The 24223-nt window shown below is 42.3% G+C and overlaps 1 protein-coding gene across 14 annotated transcripts in view; it reads right to left on the bottom strand.

Moving 5' to 3' along the window:
- The window catches only part of sox6 (SRY-box transcription factor 6), a 145382-nt gene that overhangs the window by 4601 nt on the left and 116558 nt on the right, over nucleotides 1–24223 (bottom strand). For all 14 annotated transcript variants that reach the window (XM_033628437.2, XM_033628438.2, XM_033628439.2 and 11 more), the window contains 4 exons: nucleotides 22231–22380; nucleotides 19749–19929; nucleotides 19358–19545; nucleotides 8081–8186 (listed from right to left, as the gene is read on the bottom strand). In XM_033628437.2, coding sequence (XP_033484328.2) covers nucleotides 8081–8186; nucleotides 19358–19545; nucleotides 19749–19929; nucleotides 22231–22380 — 625 coding nt within the window. The remainder of the gene's footprint in view (nucleotides 1–8080; nucleotides 8187–19357; nucleotides 19546–19748; nucleotides 19930–22230; nucleotides 22381–24223) is intronic.

The following is a 24223-nucleotide window of genomic DNA, read 5'->3' as shown; positions in this document are numbered from 1 at the left end:
GGGTGTCTTCTTCTCAAAAGTATTATAGCAGACAAGTAGTGAACAGGCAATATACTGTATGTAGACACACAAACACACAGATGCTGTACTGAGGGAGCCCACAGCCACCTCCAGTGTAATAGAGATGGAGGGGTGGTGGAAGGTGGTTTTTGGTTTCTGCTTACAGAGAATGTTTGAGGTCGCGCTGCCCACTAGGAAACCTGTTTCTCTCAGTACAATGGCCCCAAATCAGTTTTCACCAGCTCATGTTCAACAGTCAAACAGCCACATTTATGATCTGCAGAGGCTTCCCTTCATCGGGGAGGCCAGAGAGAAATGTGTTTTCACACTGTGACACTGCACTTGTTGCTGCCCAAAGCTCCCATTGTCTTATAGTTCTGAACAAATGGAAGTGAATTGTGACAGTCACATCATTAATGTTTTTGTGTTTCTGATTTCAGGAAATACAAGTTATAAAAAAAGAAGAAAAAAGTATATAAATGAAATAAATATATAGATATACTTAAATTTAGGGGCAAAAATAATTAAATTTCAATTTAATTTGCTTTATTTCCATGATGTTATGCATCAAACATATTGCCAAAGCAAAAGGTTATATGTTAGATACACAATACACAATGGAATATAAGTAGTTAATAGCAAAATGAAATGAAAGAAGAGAAAAAAAAATAGTCTTGCATTGCTGTATTCTTGGTTTATGACATACGTATTCTCCTGCCAGTCTTCTGCTAGGGGAGTCTGTCTTTTAGGAGGGTGAGAAAGTCTGGGATTTTGTGGTGAAATTTGTGGGAAAAAAACCTCTAATTTCTTTGCATGCTGAACAATTTTTAAGAAAGTGAACTTCTGTCTTTACTTCCCCTGTTCCACACTGGATACAGAGTTTGTAGAAAGAGTTTCTAGTCACTAGGTCTATATCTAGTCAGGGTTTGTCTTTTTATCAGTTGTTTTATTTAAGTTTAAATATTGGGCTAATTGAAGTTCCCTGTCCAGTAATACATCAGTGTTAGTATCTCTAAAATAGCGGTTAATTACTTTTATTTATAAAATTATTTGAAAGTCCTTGATTGTCATAATATTGTTTTATTTATTTTCAAATATTAAGTTTGACTTTTTTTCACCACATAGTTCATTATATAGTTTGACTGTACTTTTTTCTTCCTTTTTATTCCATATGATCATCTGTGTCAGGATGCTTACAGAGAAAAGCCTAATCTGCAAAACCCTTTCTCACTATAATAATTCGTGGCCTACACAACCTGCTAATTTATTTGTAGAAATACTCATAGATACATGCACACATACAGCATGTACAAAATTACTTAATCTGAATGTTTCAGGTGTTTTGTGTCACTTTAAATACTTTTTCCAACTCTGCAGGTACCATCTCTTGTCCTGTTAGCTTTCCCCTCCCAGAAGGCTCTGGGCCCTAAAGCCATCATGAATTCAGAAATAATACACTACCTTTGCTGCCACCCAACCCCACACAGTACGTTAATTTCATTTAGCATGCACTCACTGTACAGGATGAATTGATTTCACTTTGTTTGGTTTTGACAACCATGTTTATTGTGCAATGAAATGTGGTGTGGCGGAGGGCTGACAGTATCCATCAACGCGGGGCAATCTGCTGACTGCCGGGGCCAGATGAAGGTATTCATTAGCTCAGGAGCGCAGCGCTCACTCAGACACGACAGCCAGTGTCTGCGCCCCGGGATCGCTTGCTGTAATTTACGATGCCTCCCGTGCCATTACTCTATCACTGACACTGATTCAGCAATTTATATACTGGTGTGCATGCATACGGGCAGAGGTGAGCTTCTTATGGGGAGGGGGGACAAAACAACCGCCTGCCATCAGCTAGTGCCACATCCGTAGTTAGCCAGGAAACCAGCCACGTGACTTGGTTCATTGGAGGGAAACCAGATGAGGCATGGTTTTTTCGCTCCCATGATGGCACATAGAAAAGTGCCTGTCTGATGCTACAGAGGGCCGTTGAAATGAACAACAGCGGCGTTACATCATCTTTACCCGCATTGAGGCAGGTGGTGTGGTCGTGGATTTGTAAAGAACATAGTGATGAAGGTATCAAGTTGACTTAGAGCAGCCAGTTTGACCTTTGACCTGAAATAATACTTAAGTCTTCACTGTAATCTCTCTGATTACAGCACAAAGACAGTACAGAGCTGGGAGAATGGCTGTCTCTAATATAGGCCCATGCAAGGCTTCATGGGTAGATAAATCCTGCCCCTTATTCAGCCCCCATAATATATATGACTTAATCAGAGGCATCCTGCACATTAGCAGCCAGTCTCAGCAAATCCCCAGAAACGGCAACATGCAATTTACGGCAACATTGTCTCTGCCTTTTCACTGAAAATCACAACACTGCTCTGACATTTTGCAAATGAGCATTAACATTTTTTTTCCAGGAGGTGCAGGACATTTAGGAATCAGTTAGTTAGGTGTGTGATTGTGTAAATAAACACAGATGTTTAGCAGTGACAGGGGCAGCCCCCCTGGGTGGTAGCTGGGGAGAGAGCGAAACAGAGGGAGTGCTGCTTAATAGAATTTATTGTGATTCATGAGGCCCGCAGCTCAAGTGTGACAGAGCGATATGAGAATCCCTTTTAATTTGTCTCTCCTGGAAACACTGCAGATGAGCAGCTTGAATTACAGTGAGAAAGAGTGATTGTGTGTGTGTCTGTGACCGTGTGTATATTGGGTGGGGGGGTCGGGGGTATAAAAAATGGTGAGGGGAGAGCGGAAAAGGACAAAGCAGGAAAAAAGGGAGCGAAATAGAGTGAGAATGTAGTGAGGCCCTAAAGCCTATCGCACCTGTGAGCTGCAGGCTCAGACTCGACCATGTACCAAGCCAGAGGGTAGCGCTGCCCCAGCTGTCCCCTCTCTTCCCCCCCCCCCCCCCCCCCCCCCCCTCCTTTCTCCTCCTTACTCATCTTTGTTCTGTGGGCAGACACATAATGTCACCCAGGAATCCGCTCAAGAGGATGAGCCTCAGTGAGCAGGAGACAATCACGCAAACCTGCCAAGCCCTCCCTGTTGGGATCAAATCTAACACCTCTGACTGAAGGCATTTACTACTGACAATAGAGCCTCTCCCTTGGAGCAGGATCAGGCGAGATTAATGTGTATGGACAGACAGGAGACAGCGCTCAGTGCCCCTGTTCTAGCCTGAGCTCATAGCATGCTAATTAAACCATTACAAATTACAAGTGATATAAGCCCTATTATAACATGTCAATCCTTTTTTTTTTCCTCCTTTTCGAGTCAGGATTTGAGTTTTCTGGAGCGCTTATGTGTGTGTTGAGTTAGTGTGTGAGTGTGCGCACATGGGAACTTGGGAACAAACGGCCGACTTGTTTCAACATGCAGGCTACGGCTTTAACTTTTGTCTACTCTATCCCCTCTCATATGCATTTAGCCTAAAAGTGGAGTCTAATCTTTCACAACATCCCAGCTTTGCTCATACAAAAGGAGATACACATACACACACACGCACACACACACACAGAATTTATTCCTATTGGGGGTAAATTTAAATTTGCCAACTTCACAAAAACACAACTTTCTTATTGACTGTGTTGACCTTTCCAGCTATTGTTGTTGTCACTTGATAAATCATTATGTCTGAGCCTCCTCATCTCAGCTTTCTTCTAGGAAAAAAACTCCTCAGCAATAAAAGCCAGAGTCTTGATTCCCACGGCCTCACAGTGGAAGAAAAACAACAACAAAAAAAAACCTCTTCAAACAATCAGGTCATATAAAACAGCTCGGAGCTACCGATGTAAAGAAACGCATCAGTGTAACAACAATGCAACACGACTGTTCTTCTCATCCTATTCCATCAGGACATTGTTAGAGACACTGATCAGCTAAAGCCTCATCTTTATTATCACACTAGGCGTTTAGATTAATTCTTTTTCCTGCCTCCACACATCTCTCAACAACCTCTTTGTTCTCTGCTGACCCTCAGTGATGGGGGCGGTTTAGACAAACACAAAACCTCAGCTACACAGCAACTCCATACTGCCATATGTGAATGAACAAAGGGCCTGGCTGGGCCGAGGCCTTTGTGGTATTTGGTAATGTTTTCTTCACAGCTTAAAAAGACCTAATGAATTTGTGGTGGGCTCATGCGTGTGGCTCGTGGCTTTGTAAAATGAAGGAAATCCTATCTATTTCCATTCCTGTGCCACTTTTTTTTTTTTTTTTTTTTCCCAAGTCGTTAGGATTTTGGTTGCTGCATGCTTTGCAAATATTAGCTTAAGCAACCTAAAGCTTTCTGTGAACTGCCGTGATGACAGAAGTCGGCTGTACGCTGGGTCTGCTCAATGTGGCCGCTCTGTTCTGGAGGGAAAGCTGCTACACACCAAGGGGCTTTCACACCCTATGTAAAGGCTGGGAGCTACACCCAGTAATTTTCCTTTTCAGGAAACGGCAAACTATATGCAGTGTGTTCTGAACTACTGACGAAAAGTGTTAAGGAATACAGAGGAGACTCCAAATTGATTTCCCTCCTACTGAATGGTCCCAAAAAAAAGACCTACATTCACGACCTGAGTTAGGAATTTTAAAGTAAAACCCTTTTTCCTTCATAAGTAGCCCATATATGTGGGGTTTTTTTAAACACGGGAAACCCGCAAAAAATGGGCAATAGACTCTTTTCCTATTGGCAGTATACTGTAGCAGTGTACAGGACTCTGAGGTAGACATGTATGCCTTTGTTTTTTTTGTTTGTTTTTTTTTTGTTGTGTCCCATTCAACGTCACAGATGCGCCAGAAAACAGGGTTAATAAACAGCAGAAACTGCATGGAGCCCAGTGGGAAAAAATGTTATAGTGGTTGCTTATTTTTTATATCTGTTAGCCTACTTATTCAGTCTCTCTTTTAAACTTGGTGCCAACTATATTTTGAATGATGTTCTAGAGCTGTTCAGACAGAGACAGATGTTATTTTGTGGCGGCACAACATTGTATCGTCCCAGAAAAGGGGCTAAAATTAACGTATCCACCCGGATGTCGTATATCCATCACTGCTGATCAGAGGCGATCAGAGCTGGAGCCAATAAATACCTGTGGCTACTGCTCTGTCAGTGCCAAGTGAATAGCAATTGTAACCTTTCTCATTAAATACAAAAGCCAGATGTTCGTGGGGTTTGTTTGTGCAGTGGGAAAGAGGCTTAGGCATTGATTAGGCAGATGTCTGGGTTAAAAAAATAACCAAGGTTGGTTGAAAAGTAAACATTTGTATACTTATAAGATTACCACAATTTATATTTTTTTAAATATAGTATTTTAAAAGCCATTTAAACAATTGTATATGTAAGCTTGATGAAAAAAAAACCTTAACTTGCCAACCAAATTTAGCCCGGTTTTAACCCTGACTTCTGCACAACCTTTGTATGACATGCAGATCAGCAAATTAAAGATTCCAGGCTAGTAAATGGAGCACAAAAAAAGCTGCAATTAGATGGATACTGTATGTTTCTATATATCGAGGTATGTCAGGGAGCCAAGCCTCGATTGGTTCAGGGAGCAGAAAATCCTCACAACAAGGATTTCAAAAGTAAACATGTTCTCAGAAGAGTAAACACTTTGTGGTTCACATCATAAAATCCCGCTTCACATCATTCAGCCGTATGTGTTTTCCTGTTGGTGAAGCTGAAAGAGACAGACAGATATATTTGTGGCGAAAGAGAAGAAATGCTAGTTGTGCGTTTTGAGTTATGCGTAGTGCCCTGGCTCCCAGCCATTTCCCCCTGGGAAGAGGACCTCTCCTCTCCTCTAACCTCTGCTTGCTCCTAATCCATAGCCCACTGGGAACACTGATGTGAGGCGTCTGGCGCAAGCCTTTCCCTCGGCCCTGTGCAGGACTTAAAAGGACACAACTGCCCTGGTGTGCGCTCTGTTTCAGTCCCGACTCCACAGTAGCCACAGAGAGAAGGTTCCCACTGGGAGATTGAGCACTGGAAACACATCTGTCCGAGGACTCAGACGGGTGGGATGGGATCTGCTGCTGTGGCTCACATGGGAAACATGTCAATGAATCCACTAAATGCACCTCTATTTGTCAGCGTCACGATTGGGTGTGATGTGAAACTAGACATAATTAAATAAAAAGACATTTGCCTTGGTGTTGGTAAACATTTTTATGGGGAGTAAAAATATATTTTTTATAAAAGTCTATGTGAACCAATTAAACAGGAGTGTTTGGTTCTAAAACTGATGGGAAATGTGTCTGAGATGCTATTTAAAGATGTTGATGGGTTACATTGTCCTGAGAAATATCTATCCTTCTGCCTTGAGAGTCTTTGAGGCATCAAAGATGAGTCAGAACCATTTTCCTCTTTGCTGTGGCTCCGAAATACCATGGAAACTGCCACAAATATTTATGTCGGACAAACATTGGTGCGCTGAAGTACTCCTTGCTCCTGTGTAGGAGCCAGCACCACAAAGGGAGATGACGCTTTGTCACACTGGTGCAACCCGAATTTACACCCCTGTGCGCAGGACCTCAAACAAGCACAACAGCAACAGGAGCCGAGCTTGGAAAAAAGCCAGCTTTGTCCTCAGGCACCCTTGTCCTCTGCTCACCTACCTGTGAAAACCTCAGAGCTACGGCTCATTTCAAACGGCATTCATCCCAACCCCCACATCTCCCTCACACATACGCACATGTTTCTGCACACACCCATACGCTCTGCGATCTAAAACTGAGACGCATAGCTTCATGGAGTAGCAGGCTTTGTCAGCTATCAAAACTCCTTTTGCTTTCGGAGTGTAGCATTATTCTGGAGCATAGATGCTTAAAGTGCGCCCAGTGGCAGCCCTCAGAGACGTGACGTGAAATGCATGCATTATATTTTCATCATCTGCAGTCTGTTCCAATACTTAAAATTTCAGTAGTTTACATTTAAATGTCTAGTGTGTAGGATTAGGTCGGTAAGGGCTGGAGATTGCAACCAAGTGAAACTGCTCCCGTTTGCTAAATGTGTAGGAGAACTACGGGACCAACGCAATAACGTGAATGGTCCTATCTAAAGTTAGTGTTTGGTTTGTCTGTTCTGGGCTGCTGTAGAAACAACATGGTGGGCTCTGTGGAAGAGGACCTACTCTGTACTTCCCATATATATATATATATATATATATATATATATATATATATATATATATATATGTGTGTGTGTGTGTGTGTGTGTGTGTGTATATATATATATATATATATATGTGTGTGTGTGTGTGTGTGTGTATATATATATATACACACACACACACATTTATATATATATATATATATATATATATATATATATGCCAATGTATCCCCCTAAATCTGGACCTTTTGCGTCTGTCAGGCTAGGAATGACTACTTGTAGAAAGCCACTGGTTGCATGGCAACTACTGGCACATTGTCTGTGAAGGTTCTCAGTTGTCCAGGTCATGGTAATCATAAGTGCTATATCGTAAGCAACTGGACTTGCTTGAGTTTCTTGGCATCTTCAAGACACTCAAACAAGTCCAGTTGCTTACGATATAGCACTTATGATAAGTGGCACATTGCGAGTCTTGCGGCTATGACGTTCTGTCATCAATGCTAATACTGTTAGCTAAAGTTAGAGACCCTGGTGGTTGAACCAGGCAGTTTAACGTGGAAGTGAAATAGAAGAGCCACCACAAAATAATCGCTGTATGGTTGAGGGGATAAGGAGGTTTCAGGAAAAATGGATCAACGCCTTGTACTTCAGGGAACAGATGAAATGATCTGGCTTATCTGCAAAAAGGTGAATTCGGTGTTCGAGGACTGTAACGTTAAACGCCATTATGAGACCAATCCCAAATCCAACAACTTCCTGTGCACTTCTCTGTCATACTTGTCTGACGCCCTAAATGGGCACTCAGTCATTAAGACTTTGAGAACCCCTGGTCTAGATTTTATAGAGAATCCACTCAACATCATGTCTTTAGCGTAGAATTCACAACAATGTTAAACATAAAATCATTTGATGTGCAATTCAAATTGTGTTCGATAAAAACAAAAGAGAAAAACAAATATTTGTCCTTACCATCAAGGTCCTCTGGCCTGGTGAGGTCAATAACTCTGTGGCCGATCTTCCCTTCCTCACCCAGCTTCCCGAGGTGGTGCCCGATGCTCTCAAAATGTGCCCTCTCCTACAAGGAAACACAAACAGTCAGGTACACAAACAAGCACATATACACGTTTTTACAGTGATAGAATTGTAAAAATAACGCCATCAGGAATCTGAAAATTTGAAAAGAAAAAAAAAAGTGTCTCTGGTAAATGGAGGTTCTTTTGAAGAGCTGCTCTTTTGACATGAGCTAGATGTAGCTTTTTCCTCTCTCATCTCTCTATTCAGCAGCTGCTATAATGGATGACAGGAGGCAGAGAGACAGTGAGGGCCAGGGGTGCTGTAAATAGATTTACAGAAGGATACTTTGTGATCCGAAGCACACAATGGGGCCGTGGCCCTCTTTGCAGTGCTCAGATTTTCCTCTGTAATCTTCTCCTTACATCCTCCCTTCCAGTCTACAGTGCCCAGAGCTCAGCGCCCATCATTTATTCAGAGTTCATGCTTTGGAGAACACACCGTGTTTTCCCGTTTGTCATGTCGCTTTGTGCTCAGATTAAACTTGGCATCATGTTGTACTTGACGCACAATGAAACCCTGTCATTCAGCACTCCGTGACAATATTAAATGTCATGTCCGTGTGCATTTACAGAATAAAATAACAGCTTTCGGGGGGCCTCTGAATAGTTGCTGCACATTACACTTAATGTATTATGCAAGGGGAGAGTGCCGACTGCTGCTGGCTCCATTGTTGAATGACCTACTTCCTCAGTGAATACACAGGGCATTAGCAAAGGGCTGTCTTCCTCTCTAAAGACTCAACTAGGAGATGGACACTTTGACTCTGCATGATACAAATAATCTCTCCCCCCCTAGGTTTCGCCTGGATGACACTAAAAGCAGGCATGTTGCCACCATTCAGAAAAAAAAGCATTTGTTTTACTCCCAGGGTGAGCGTTCAGTCTCTGCCAAAGATGTACTGTCTGCTGTGACCTCTGCCTCTTTCTTTTCTAAACATGCCTATCACATGCAGTCTGAGCACATACTCAGGTAGAGTCCACACACAATACTAACAGCTCCCCTGCCACACACACCGACACCAACACACGCATTAATTTTTTAGCCCCTTCTTTGTAATGCATTGCACCATTTTGTTGTTTTTTCACTTTTTGCCCGCAGGGAAGTTTGCTCCCCCCCAGCTGAAGGGAGAAGGTGCTAAAAAATTAAGCAGTGCAAGTAAAAATATTTATTTTCACGGCTGCATTTGATTTATTTTGTTGTCTATTTTCCTGACAATTGAAATCATGCTGGCGACAACAGCTGTCAGTAAATTACAGCACATTAAAAAAAAAATTTTAAAAATCTGTCTTTTTTATTTCATTTATATAACCTTTTTTTTTAGAGCTGAAAAAAGATGACAAGTTGAAGGATGAAGATAGTTCAAGTCCATTTTCGGCCTTTCACAGTATTTTGATTTTCCTCATGCTTTTATTTATTCAAGAACTATTCCTCAAAAGAAAGGACTGCGAGAGAGACAGAAAGAGCACTGCAATTTACCATCATACTTGAAGGAGCAGTCATTATTTATGGCCAGCTGAGTGATTCTGATATACAATTAACCACTACCTGCTTATGGCCTGTGATTAGAGCCTGTCCGTCTGACGGCCCTTTGCTTACTTAAGTGTTTTCTAATTATGACATATGTGGTGGTCCCTGCTGGGCAAGAAGACACTTTGTAAAGACAAGACAGAGTGTGGTGCCTCTCTCGGGTGTCACATTCGGCGTAAAGCAACGCATGCACGCGCACACGGAGCCGTATTCATCACCCGGCCACATTATTGCTCTTAATGAAAGAAGCTAGCAGCCCGATGACAAAGTGACTGATGTGCGATTAGCTGGATGGGCAATGGTGCTGCTTCAGATCCTCCATGGACAGTCCACTAGGAAGACACAGCGTTCGTGAGTACTGTATGTCTGTAATAAAGTAGTCATCTCGTCCCTCTTCTGCGCCTCGGCGGTCCCTCCTGATCAATCAAGTCCTTTTATAAACTCATGATCATTAAGCATCATGTTGGGCTGAGAAGGAGAGAGAACAGGGCCCATCCATCAATGAATTTCATTAATAACTATCTCAGTGTTGAACTTCTTTCTCCGCCACATGTAGTCATGTGATTAGTGAACATCAGCGCATTAAACAAGTGGGAAAAGACTGAATGAAGCTCTTGTTGGAGAATTCTTTCAGGTAGTTTTGACATGAAAAGGAGCATGTGGTTTTTTGTAGTCTATTAAACCCAAGCTATCATTTTACATACCTGATATAAAGGGGTAGTTACGGTAAGTATTCCACCCGTCCTTGTGTTAACTATGCTAATTAATATCAGACTATCTGTGCAATATGGTACCGCAAATTTTCATAAAATTTTATATACTGGGCTTAATATACTTATTGGTTATAAGTTTGGTAATTTATATCTGTGGATTAGAATCATAGTTGGAAATAGGGCCGTAAATTATCTGCACCGCATCAGGGTTTTGTTTTAAGGCTTGAAAATATTCAGTGAACTAATGCTTCTTTACTGCCCACGCATCAAGTGCTGTGATAAATTAATGGCACTTTTATTATTTTATAGTGTCATTAAATTTTTACTGATCACTCTGACACAGAGAAGTAGCAAAGGACATGCAGTATCTGGGGAGGCTGGCCATCCTGCCAGGAGAAGAGAGAGGGAGTGCATGTGGCTGATGTAAAAAGGTGTGCAGCACAAGGGAACCATAAAAGACTCCGAAAGCAAAAAAACCCCAGAACATTCACGCTGCTGTGACGAGGTAAAGATAAAGAGACAGGAAACAAAAGATGTAACAGTACACATTATTTCCCTCCCATTCTGACCACAACCGCTGGCAAGCAACGGGTCCCTCCCTCAAATGACTTCAGCATGCAGCTCTCCACCCCACAACTAAAATTATAGCAATGCACTCTGAGCTGTAGTGGAAAACTGCCACCCACAATAATCTGCCCTGCCTGTGCAGTCTTTTGTCTTTAAAGTTTGCTAACACATGTATTTTGTTGGGTTGCACATGGCTGAGCGGCAAAGTTATGAGCCAGTATGGTGGAGTCGTGAGTCACTGAGGAAGAGAGCAGAGGTAGAAAGATAGCAGAGTCTTTGCAACTTCTTGGGCGAGGGGAACCCAAAAGAGGCCTCGTCAGTGCTGTAAAGAGAGCTTTAATCTGGCCGGCCGCAGAACATGTGCCGGAGGCCTGCTGCTCTACCCACAGGGTGTATTCTGGGCAGAGGCGGGTGGCGGACGGCCCTGTGCATTGTGCCTACTCCTGCCCTATATTTAGGCAACACATTGCCAATCCTGACACTCCTTCACTCTCTCCTTTGTAAATAGCTCCAGGCTATAGGCAAAGCCATATGGCCTGAGATTGTTAAAATAAGAGATGAAAGAAAAGTATACACAAGAGTGAGGTAGGCTGTGGAGCAGATCAGCAGGCAGTTGTTTTGGAGTTTGCTCAGTTTGCGGGGTCGGGTTTAGACACGAAATGACCGCTGCCCTAATCTGGATGATTTTTAAGATTTCATTAAACAGTAGTGAAAAATTTGACTTTGGTGTTGGTGTTTTTTAGTCTGATGCCTTGTTGGAGGTTTAATGACATGACTTGGGCCTACATCCAAAACATGCTTATAATCAGTTTTGTTATATTTCAGTTCATCATTAAATACATAATTATTTATCATTGGTAGGCATATTTTTTTTACAATTGGTGTGCTTTTGAGAACAATATGATCTGCTGCATGTGGACTGTCATGTATATTGCAATACTGCGCTATTGAAAAGCCAGCTGCAGGGGATGGCAAGCAATTGTTTTTGTTTTGTTTTTTCCATTGAAACGCTGCGTATTTACACGATGTTCCAATTGCCATCAGCTTGACAAGCGGCTGAGCATCTACTTTGTGCTGAGCGCTGCACATTTGTCTTGTTTTCTGGTCGCTGAGACCTGAAAAATTTTCAACTTTGGGTAAAAAAGCTAGGCTCATCACTTCTTATCCAGCTGTCCAATCACAGTGAAAGAGGGGCAGGACAAATACCACAAAAACCAACTGTCACAGCACTGATCAACAACTATGGAGGAGAAATTGCTAATTAACCCACACAGATTGGCAGGTCAGTCCTCTCTTCCTACGTCATTCAGTCTTTCCTTTATCCAGAACAGGTACTCTACCTTGTTCTGACATTTTAACTTCCGTGGGTGTTCTGTATCATAGCAACCAGACGCAACCAACGCCTCTCTGCGGAAAAAAACGCTGTGCCCCTTATTGCACATTATTGCCCTAGTATATAATTTGTTTTAAAACGTTTTTATACATTAAAAAAAGGGACAATAAACCTAAAAATATCCTAATTAAAGCTTATTTATAAAGCACTAAAATCAGGATAAACAACTTAATTTGCAAAAACAACAATAACATTGCGGTCATACCATATATTACATTTTTGAGCCAGCAGGGGAAATCCCTTCACTGCGTCAGCCCTGACCGCATGTTGAAAAAAAGAATAGGGTAAACTCGTTGATACAAGCACAGATTAAGTTGGCATGTTTGCTCGCCAAACCATTTTGACATCAGAATGATTCTTTTAAAGAGAAAACTGCTTCATTTCTTTCAGGCAGCTGGCAGCCACGACACATTTTACTTCTTCCCAAAATTACCAGTTGCCAACTTAAAGTCATATAATAGTCTGGTTATTTTTTTGGCCGTATAACGTATGTAGTGTATATACAGCAAATGACATGTTTAGCCCTCTCTGTGACATCTGACAGCAGCAACTCTTTTACTTTCCAAGATCGCTAAACTATTGGTAAAATCTCATCCACGTTTCCTTGGTGGTGGAAAGTATATGATTGCATATGTTTGAAGTTTTCATTGGAAGCTTTAACAGCTGCAGGACCCTAAACAGCCACTTATGTGTGATAATGTGCTGAACTGGCTCTGGTTATATCACACACCTGGTATGTGGCAAGTTGAAGGCAATGGCTCTCTGACCACAATACAGGGCTTTGTGTATCAAGTGTCAGTCATCACTGTGGTCTGTGGCCCTCAGAGTCTTCTCTCCCTCTCTCAGACTAAACCCCTCAACAATCTGTCCCAGCCCTGACGTAGACAAAGACTGCACTTTAACATGGCTGCAGCTCCTCACAGCTCAGCGCCTCATCTGTTTTGTATTTTTATTGTAACCAGTTGCAATGTTATTTATAAGTCTGCAGCTTTCCAGTAGTTTTTGCTAGTTTTGAACCATTTAAATGTTAAGTACATCCAGCCATGCGGTAAACCCACAGTTCCTTTCATGCAGGCTGTTGCTCTCTTTTTACCCGGAGCTCTCCCTTTGCTCAGGCTAATGCAGGCAGCAGCAGAATCAACAGTAGCAGCCACAAAAGGCTGGCATCTGTTCTATAGTAGTCGTCCTCAACATCACACAGAGCAGAGATGGCCAGCTATTCCAGTCCCATTTGTACTGCCAGGGCATCACCTCATTTGTTTAAAACAGAGGGAGGAGAGGCCTTTAATTAAATTAGGGGGCTTAAGCTATGTTGAAAAAAATAGTGAGGTAACTCTGCTCTGGGCTTCGTGCCAATTTGATGTTTATTGTTTGTTTTTAATAAAAGGGTATGCTGTCATTATTCAAGATGAGTTGTATTTTGTTGGAGGGGAAACAAGTCAAACCAACAAAATGTGACCTTTCAGTGCCTGTTTGTGCATTGAGTCTAAACAATTGGATTTCTTCCTCATGTTGGTTTAAATACATTGTGCAAAACATCACAATTTTGTCTTCAGTTAGACCCAGATGTGCCGAAAATGTCATAATTTTTAGAGTATGTAATGGATAACCATCTCAGTGCTGTGACACATTTCTGACACAGCGCTCAGTTCTTATGTTCTTCTCCACATTGCTGAGATCATTTGTGTTGACATCATGTACTTTTACGGGTTTCCAACCCTCAATGATCCAGAACTGTTCACTGGGTCCTCCAGGGACTGTTAAGTTGGGCTGAAATCTCCTGCCTTATCAAACCCTCCAGGTTGCAAACAGCAGGACATTAGAAACTGCAGCATTACCAAAACCCCTTTCACATATGGACAAAACCTCAAGACTTGTTGGACACCGGAGCCATTATGTTCCTACTGCAACAATACCATAGACTATAAATGGTCCTTTGTGGCCTATTCTTTTCCTCATCCTTTGTTGTGTGTGCCTTGTGGTGAGTGCGGTATCACAGGTCTTAGCCGGGGCCAGCAGCATTTCTGAGCAACTGCAGCGGGCCAGAAATTCACCGTGTAAAATGACAACTGTAGAAAATAATGGAGCCACCACCGCCAAATGACCCTACCAAGATGCAGTCTTGATGTCTTTCTGGGGAAGAGGCGAGACAGAGCTAAAGACCTGACCTGGGATAGGAGCCCGCAGACACATACACACCCACACAAACACACACACACACAGGCACATATTATCCAGAGTCATACATTATTTTTATTCTTTTGGCAAACACGAACAATTGGACAAAGCATTAATGTAAGCAATCTTCACAATAGCACTTGCTGGCTACAGCCAGTGTCTGGGAGCTGAGCATAATCTAATTTGGATGGGCAAACCCTTGTATGCCAAGGATTTACATTGCAGCCAAAACGCCTTGGTTTGCAATTTCCAAGACAGCAGTCGAAAAGGAGCAGAAAATTGCTTCCAGGGCTGCAGACCAGACAAGATTATATTCAAAGTCTTTGTGAGGGCTTTGCCTGAATGGAGCCCTGGCATCACACACGTGCATGCACATGTATTCAAACACACACACCTACACACACACACACACACAGAGGAGGGACCAGTATAACCACTTTAACCAATAGGTTAGGAGTCTGGATTTTGTGGAGCACCAGCATAAGCTCCATTTGAATATTTACAGGCTGAGCTTTGGGACATGGGAAATGGACAATTGTAGTCATCAATACTGAGGAAAGGAGGTGCTGCGGGGCAGAAAGGGGCAGTTCAATAGGTTAATACACTGGCCTTTCACCTTTTGATTCCAGTTAGGGACATGTCAGCAGAGGAATATATTTTATCTCACACAACCTCCAGGGCATCACATCTAAAGCGTCTATCAAACCTTAAGTAAGAGAAATTGATGCATCACTGTAGGAGTCTGTCATACCTGACTACACAGAGTTCAACAACAACGCTTGGCCAATAAGCTGCAGATTTGGGCCAGAAGACTTGTCAGTCAGTGGCCCAAAATGCGATAAGACTTATCTCTTGTTCTCTGTGTGGCCTATGGTGTGCTTTTTCTACACATTGGACATCACCTCAGTCAGGGACGCACATACTAATCTGCACGTACTAGACAGATGAAAGTTGGAAATCTGAAATATTATGTAAAGACTTTATGTTTTTTTGCTGCCGCAGAAGCAATGGTTTGCGGAGATTGAAAATTAAATTAGCTCTCCAGTGTGTGACTGTCATGTCTGAGGAGGAGGAATTACATCTAAAGTGTTCATTTACAGGTAATTTACAGTTAATAGACAAGGATACTATTCATGTCTGCAGCAAGGTCTAGCAGCATCTATTATGTGTTCTGGCAGAGCTGCTAATTGGCTAACCCTGACCAGTTCTGTATTGACAAAAAAATAAAGCCATAGCTTTAAATGTTATTTGTCTGATTACATTTACAGTATTAGTTAGATATGAGAGGTGATCTGCCGTCTGAACACATTAAGGTTAACAAGGGCCATGGTATATTTTTAATTCCGAAAGATTAATATAAATGCATTGTTTGAATTTCTATGAATTTTTTATCATTATCTGCTGAGGCAGTGAATATTTATCAGCAGAAAGTAGGGATGATATGAATTCATTGATGATTGATAAGAAGTTGATCAAACGTGTGAAAATTAATCGATCGAATAAACAAAGAGCACCATATAACCAATGACAAGGCAGCCATCTTGGAGTGTGGAGGAAGAGTGCAGCGCCGTTACCGTAAAATGAAGCAGGCAAAGCGAAGCATTATTTGGTTATATTATATATGTTTTATATGTCTAGGCATCTTCTCCTTAATATGTTTCATAGGCTGTGCAATGATGTCAGAGCATATGCAATATGTTGCTGTGAGCTTCTATTGAGGCAAAAAAAAGCATTTGGTATTGTTATGTAAAAGGAAAGTTTTTATATATATATATATTTTTTTTTTTAAAATCACGATTAATTGATTGTTAATATTACCAATGATCGATTAAAGAAAGTGCCTACAATATGCAACCCCAGCAGAAAGTACTACACCCCTGATCTCTTGGCCGTATATTCCAGTAGGCCATAAATGTTGATGACAAGCTGGTAACATGGTTGAATGTCTGCATGCACCACGTGAGCGAAAACATACAGAGATTCGAATGCTCGATATTTATTCACCCGTGACCCTGACAAACAGCATGTCCAGTTATAGCTACAGTGCATAATAGAGGGAAACAATTCAAATGGTTACAAATGGATTCAGATGTACTGTATTTGACTTGTAGGCATGCTGGCACATTCTAGATAAAAGCTTCCACCAGGGTGAGGAGGAGATGGTAAATAATGGAACAAAGTAATTGCCCTCCACAGACAATAATACCTTTAGATAAATATTTCAAAAAGGTAAATTGCAGAAGGGTTGTAAAAAGGTTTTATTGTACTGATGGGATATAGTAAAAACAGACAAATAAAAAGACTAGAAAGAAAAACCCGCTCCTGTAAAGCATGAATATTTTACATGTCCTCAGGTTAAAGGCTTGTATACTGTAGAACAGAGAGTCTGATCTACACCATGTTCTCCTAGGTCAACAGACAGGGAGGGAAGGAGAGAGGGAGAGTCCTAGTTATAAAGGTTAGGGAGGAATGCATTGTACTGTTGAGACACACTTTTTATGAAAAGATGAATTGATCCATCTGTAAGCAGCACTTAGACCCACTCCTCTGCCCGGTCATTACAGTGGGATAAATCAATATTTAATATCCCCCTCTAACAGCCACGCTGGATGATCTTAACCTCTCCTTAATCCCATTTATGTTACCTTTCCAGATTCTTCTTCATGTAAGCTCTCTGTATGATAAACTTCCAAACAAGACACTGGGAGGAAGGGGGGGGGCAGCTATTAAAGACCACACCATATTTATGTCAGGTGAGGCGCTTTCTTGAAATATTAATATTCTGAAACTGACCAAAGTGAAAGCTTTTATCAGGGGCATTCAAACCTTTCTAGTTCGTAGGCTTGTATCAGCAAAAGGCTCTCTCTCCTCCTCCTCCTCCTCTCATTTCACCGCTGAATTACAACTTACTGTTCTTTATTGCGGCCGAAGGATGAAGATGATGGGGCAATTCTTTTAGCTGACTTGATAAAGCGTGCCTCTCATTTCACACCGTCCTAATAGGGCCAGTGTCACTGGAACTAAGAGGTGACGATAGCTCACCGTGATTTGCACGGGCCGGAGAGTCGAGCATGGGCCCGGTTAAGGTGTCATTCAACGGGACAATAAATGATGTTGTAATGAAAACTGAGACACGCGTGTAAGATTAAATGGCTTCAAATGCAGAGCAACAATTACATCGTCCCCCTGTGCTTGCTCTATTATTTAGCGTTTAGTTTTTGTTGTTTTCAATACTACGATGGTACACTAATTTATTTAATAGTATTTCAATTTATGGCCGTTTTAACACGACTTTGCATTTACTTACCCTGCACCCTCAACACACGCGCACACACACACACCCTCTCTTTCTCTTTCTGCTTCTGTCTCCCTTCCTTAAAAACACACTCTCTCTTCTCAGGTGACAAACACAGACAAAAGGTAGATTACAGGTGAGGAGTGACTGACTATTTCAAGCACAAGATCCCTTTAGGAAAAAAAAACCCCACACATTCTCCTCCTCTGAGCTGATTGCTTTAACATGCATTGAACAGACACGTCTAAAATACAGAGGAAACAAAACTAAATCCCACAAAAGACGAAGTGGGGGTTAAAAAAAAAAGCGTTAAGCTCTACCTGCCGAGGACAATGTAGCTGTAGGTGTGTGCAGCCTGTTGAAAATGGCTCTTTACAAGTATTGTTCAGTTACTGCTTTCATGTCATGGCAGATTCGGCTGCTTGGTTGACCACAGGCTCACCTTAGTTGGGAGGCAGCTGTACCAGCTCCTGTGCACTCATGCTAAAAGCCTCACATGCCATGTTGTAACTAAAAGAAAACAGCCTGTTTGCTTTTTTAAATTTGGGGAGAAATTGTGACAGGGTGCATGTATGAAAGCTGTTTATCAGTGCAAAAAGATTATGGATTGATTGAGTTATTGATTGCCTATTGTAAAGGTCGTTTTTGTTTGTGTCAGTAAGTGCACGAGAGGCTGTGTCTCTGTCCTCTCTGCGGGCTGCATCAATTTATTTGCTTCACTTCTTTAAGAGCATAGTTGATTGCCACCTGCATAGACAGTGATCTCTTCCAAACACCAAATTAGAGGGAAATCAAAATAGATATTCATTGACTTTTTTACATATACATTGACCTAGTTGAGGCTGTTGGTTGAAAGTGTCAGGTGCTGAAATATTAATGAGCATCGCTCCCAGTTCCTGCCTGCTCCTCACAGCCAACTGGCAACATGGCATCAAGCTGAAGAGAGGAGGACAGCTTTTTTCTCTCCTTGATTGACTCATCGATTGAAGATATTTTTAAAGGGAATCCCTGGGAGTGTGTGCTCCTGGTACAAAGCAGCCCCATCCCGTGTCAGGGGACGGAGAGGGCTGCAAGTCTGCTTTAATTGGGCATAGACTTCAGAGTCTTCTTAACCCACACCGGGCACCGCCATGGCCTGTCACGGCCCTCACACCAACATCAACAACGCCAAGCCCTCTAAACACGCACACACAAACATATTCATACTAATTTGAGTAAACACACATGTACGCACTGAACTATGCCAGCTCTTATCACTACGACCACCCTGGACACAGATGAAATAAACATGGTAACCTTAAGAATTACTGCGATATTAAAATCAACATGTTCCACTTTCTTTAATAGTTTCTTTCCTCCACTCCTTGCAGGGAGAGCTGAGGACTCTTTGTGGTCAACTGCTTGTTCTTTTTTTTTTCTTTCTTTTGCTTTATGGAAAAAGCGTGCAATGGAGAAGACCTGAATCAGGGAGAGACGGACTGTATGATAGTAGTTCTAACCTTGTCAGCTCTGCAGTTGTTGAGGCCCACTGAACTGAGGGCAGACAGCTTTGCCTCCATGCCCTGCTGGTGATGTTGCAGCTGTTCCCTCTGGATCTGCTCCCTCATTTTCCGAGCCTCCTGGATGGCCTTCATCACTGTGTCCTGGTCCCCGAACAGCGCGGTAGAGTTTAGGCTGGACAGAATATCTACACACACACACAGAGCAGAGTTAGCCTGCTAGAACACACACTGCCAAAAAAACAACATCCTGACACAGTGGCATTTATTTGTGATATATGAATGACCAAAACCTTGCAATGTGGTCTCCCTGGATGTGAGTGCATTCTGTAAATGTGTGTTTAAATCTGTGTGCATGTGGGGCATCTTGTTTGCGAAGTGAAGGTCATACCTAGAGACGAGCCTCGACCCAGGCCTCCTCCAAGTGGGCTGGGGATCCCACCCTTGCCGAGGAGACTGTTAGGGCTGCTTTTACTGCCGAGGAACAGGTTTTGTGTCGGGGACGTGGGGGATTTAACCAGGTCTGTCGTCTTTGGCCGAGCAGACAGGTTGAGCGGCTGTGTTCCCTCCTCCTACGGCAGCAGAGATACAAGCGTGAGAGAAGACAGATGTGAGTAGGTGCCCCCTCCCCTCCATTTTTTTGGAGGGGCTCGGGATTCCCAGACAGCACAGCTCTCCTCTGTTCCCGGTTAATTATAGGATCCCTATCTTGACCCACACCTCCTCCCTGGTTCTTCCCTGTCTTTGCTCCTCTCCTCTCCTCTCTCATCCATCCTTCCTTCGGAGCTGCGCGATCTGCGATCTTCTTCACAGTTGCCCAGCGCCTTTGTTCACTCTAATTAAAGCAGATTCTGTCTCTCTGTACATCTTCATCTGTTCTCCCTCTCCTCCTCCCTGCTCTCTGTGTCTGCACTCTGGTTCGAAGAATAAATAATGACCAGATAACGGCGGTGCCAATGATCAAAGACAGCTGTTCCATTCATCAGATGTCGACTTGCATTATCTACTTCATTAACTTGTTTTCTAATTTCACTCCTCATTTGTGCATACTTGGTTTTATCATAAGCTTTGATATGCCTATTCCTTAAAAAAAAAATACGTTGTGATTTGGAAGAAAAACTCAATAGTGTACTTCTGAGATGAGGTCAGAAAAGGATGCGTATGTTTGGTGCTTTATTTGCTGGGCTCGTTGCAGCCTTTTAGACCAGTTACTGATGTGAGATGAAGAGTGTTATCTTCCAAGGTGTCACTTCAGCAGCTTGTCTACTGAGACCAAACATGTTATAGCTATGAGTGCTTGTGGATAAACAATGGGAGCAAAGGGAAGACCTTTCAGTGCTTTCTCATTTGTTTAAAATAGTTTGAAAACTGAAATCGTACGAGCAGAAGAAATGCACACTAAACAAAAGTAACCTTAAGTAACCTGAGTTATTTTTAGCAATCTGTGCAAAGTTGATCAAAAGAAATAGACTCCGTACATCTTTTCCTGATATTAAAATATTAGCATGCATGTTAGATACTATAGTTAAATAAATTTAAATATAATCAGCATTACATAAATTTAAAATGTCATCACTCCATAATTAGATATATAATCATGTTAAACATAAGAAAACTCTGAGATGATGTAAAAACTGCCCTGTCACGCCAAAATCAATATGCACAGTGGAGTTTTTTAAATACAATAAATGTTGTATAATGTTGAATAGAAACAACTCAGACATTTGCATCCCAGAAAAGAAATGTCACTTCGCACAGTATAAATCGCCCTGTGTATACAGCAGTCTTTTAAATCAGATTAGGGCTCACGCTGTCGTTAACAGTCTCTTTCAAAGCCCAAGTGTCTCCTTGTCCAAACATATGGCTCAAGCATAGACTGCCCCAAGGCCTTGTTATTGCTGTGCCAATAACAGTTTGTCATGCAGTGAGGCTGAAAGCAGACAAACAAAACTAAAGGCAATCTGATTCCATTGGACTCTGTGTACATATATGTTTGCTTTCCATTTAGGCATGACTCATTTTATTCAGTTTTTTTGGCAATATTTATAATGTTTTGTTTAGAATTAGTGTTGTAATAATATCGGCTGAACTGGCATCCATCTAATCTGATAAACAGAGAATCGCATTCATGTGATGAAATGACAGTGTTGAGTCAGTTTAATGGCAATCTTTCAGTGGAAATCCTAGGAGGTAGGAGACCTGAAGGATTGTGTGTGTGTGTGTGTGTGTGTGTGTGTGTGTGTGCGCATGTGCATGTGTGTGAGAAGAGAAAGCCAGAGTGCCTTCCTACCACTTCAAGACATGATTTATGGTCTTTCTCCATTGTGATATTATTAAGCTAAACTACTCCAAATGGGCGTATGTTTCTGATTATGGCCTTAGTGAGTGGGGATGATGTACATGGCCTTTCCTCTGCATGGAGGTCTAGTGGAGCCATGCCATACAGCAGCAGAACACACACGCACACACACACACATCCTGCATTTGGTTTGTTTACAAGGCAAACAAAACTGTCAATTCTGCTTTTCGCTTCACTTTTGTCAGCGTTTGTACAGCACTGTTGTAATGGTTTTGTTCCATTTCAGTTACGAAAGAAAGAAGAAAAAAAAACTTTTCATTGTGAAAAAAATTAGAAACCATGTGTTCCACAAATTACTGGCTTGGAGCAGCCATAGCCATAGCAACCATGTCCACAGACTTCTGGTTAAGAGAGAGGGCCTTGTTAAAGCCCCACAGATTGATGGCCAGTTACGGGCTGGGCTCAACACCGGCAGGCTGTAACGCAAAACTACACCAACTCGGCTAGGCTAGGTCAAGTACCACTCAAGGCCCGTGCCGGTGGGTGGGCTAGTTAAAGGAGTTGAGCGTTGTACCTTGACTTGAGTGATGGGGCTGGAGGAACTCTTGTCATTCTTCAGAGAAGAGGGAGAAATGGGCCCGCTAGCATTGATGGGCTGGGGGAGCGGAGGCATCTTGGCTCCAGGAGAGACCTGCATGCTGGCAAGCTGGGCGGCATACAGTTGCTGTAGGGAGGTGGAGAAACCCGTTAACATCCAAATCCAGCAAACATTCAAAGTTTTATATTCTGTCTTTTCCTCTCCCTAGAACTCTCTCTGCCTCTGTGTCTGCCTTCATCTCCCCCTCTCTCTCTCTCTTTTACGTCTTTCCTCTCTTTCCATGAGGCTGGCAGAGAACCTCCATCAAAGGTCTTAACTGTATTTCAAAGGCTGAACCCAGAGAGAGACAGCAGTCTTAAAAACCACACAGAGATGGCTTTCATTCAAAATACTTGGAGCCCCTATTTTCCACTCATCACAGAGAAAAGTTTGCAGACTGGATGCAAGTGTGTTAGCAAAGATCTCTCATTTCTCTAGATCTACACAGCTTCCTATTGAAGTTTCTGGCCTGGGATTCGTCTCCACACAGCCATGTGAGACAGTCCCATTCCACAATGTTAGAAACCCAACCTCAGTTGGACTGCCATCACAGGCTATGTTAAACACAAGCATTATTAAGGCTTAGAAACCTGCACAAAGAACACTGATGTAATCACCGTTATTTTCCTTGGCGTTAAATCAGTAAGATGTCCAACTGTTGGTGACATTACCACACAAGAGGGCGGTTCAAATGACTGGCGAAGCACTCAATAACAGTTGGGCCTGTAACAGGGTTGAACTCTGAAAGCTCAATTTACATTTCCACCACTGGGCTGATTATGTGGCATATACTAGAAAGGGTGGTTAAAGACGTTGATATGAGGGTTTGGAAGTATTAAAAAAAATCTGGTGAGCCACAGACTGCTAATTGTCCGTTGGATCAGATTTTTGACGCAGTAATTTATCCTTTATCCTGGATAAGGTTACAGTTTAATGTCTTGACATTAAGTTGTGCGCCCATTTTTATATCATTAGAGTCTGAAACAAATAAAACCAGACTGATTTGATGATTATTTTTGTGCTTGTTTTTCTGTGCCCAAAGAGCCCAGAGCACTCCCACACTGCTGTGACTTCTTTCTGCCCCAGGTCTGTATTGATTGGCCACCAGGTAAGTGATGAAATTGGCTTTTGTCTCCTGCTGCAAATGGCAGGGGTCTGTCAAATAGATCCACTGTCTGAGAAAGAGTGTTATGCCACATTTCCACTGCGTGGTACGGCACGGCGCTAGTCAGCTTGCTGTTTTTGGTTTTCCATCAGCAAAAGTTGGTGCCTGGTACTTTTTTTGGTAACACCTTGGTTGAGGTTGATGCTGAAGGGTGGAGTTAAAACTCTCCAGACCACTGATCGGTCAGAGAGAATTGTCACTAGAATCACTACTTGTGCGGCATGGGACATGCATGGGACGTGCCACACAAACCTGCCATTTTTAAATAGCCAAGCTACCGTCAATAAGGACTGCAATTTTTTTATTCACAAAAAATGGCAACCCGCAAAAGTATGCCATACACTACGCTTTACAAATTACACAGTGCAACCTTCTTATGTTTGGTTGCCGATGGAAGGACTTGTTGAGTGCCGTGTTGAAGATGATGCCACAGCAGTTTAACGTAGTGTCGCTATGGCAATCAGCTAAGATTCTTGCCTACACAGAAAAGGCACTATCCCCAATGGAAAATGAAAAGGAAAAAAGACTTAGTACCAAAAGTGAGTTGAGTTTAGCCGAGCCATGCAGTGCAAATGAGGCATTACTCCATGTGGCCTTAGACCTCACTTCATCAGACAGATAGCGCCCCTTAACTCCCCCACTGGCCTGCTGTCCTCACGCTAGGTAAACCTTATGGTTTGTTAGGTTATTCAGTCAGATGGTGCTGTCAGGAGGAATCTTATTTCTCTTCCTCTGGCCAATCAGCAAACCCTGTCTCATTTCCTG

The sequence above is a fragment of the Epinephelus lanceolatus genome, chromosome 2 (assembly GCF_041903045.1).
Source record: "Epinephelus lanceolatus isolate andai-2023 chromosome 2, ASM4190304v1, whole genome shotgun sequence".
NCBI lineage: Eukaryota > Metazoa > Chordata > Actinopteri > Perciformes > Serranidae > Epinephelus > Epinephelus lanceolatus.
Note: the sequence above shows the minus strand (reverse complement) of the source record. Positions and strands in the feature narration are given on the sequence as shown.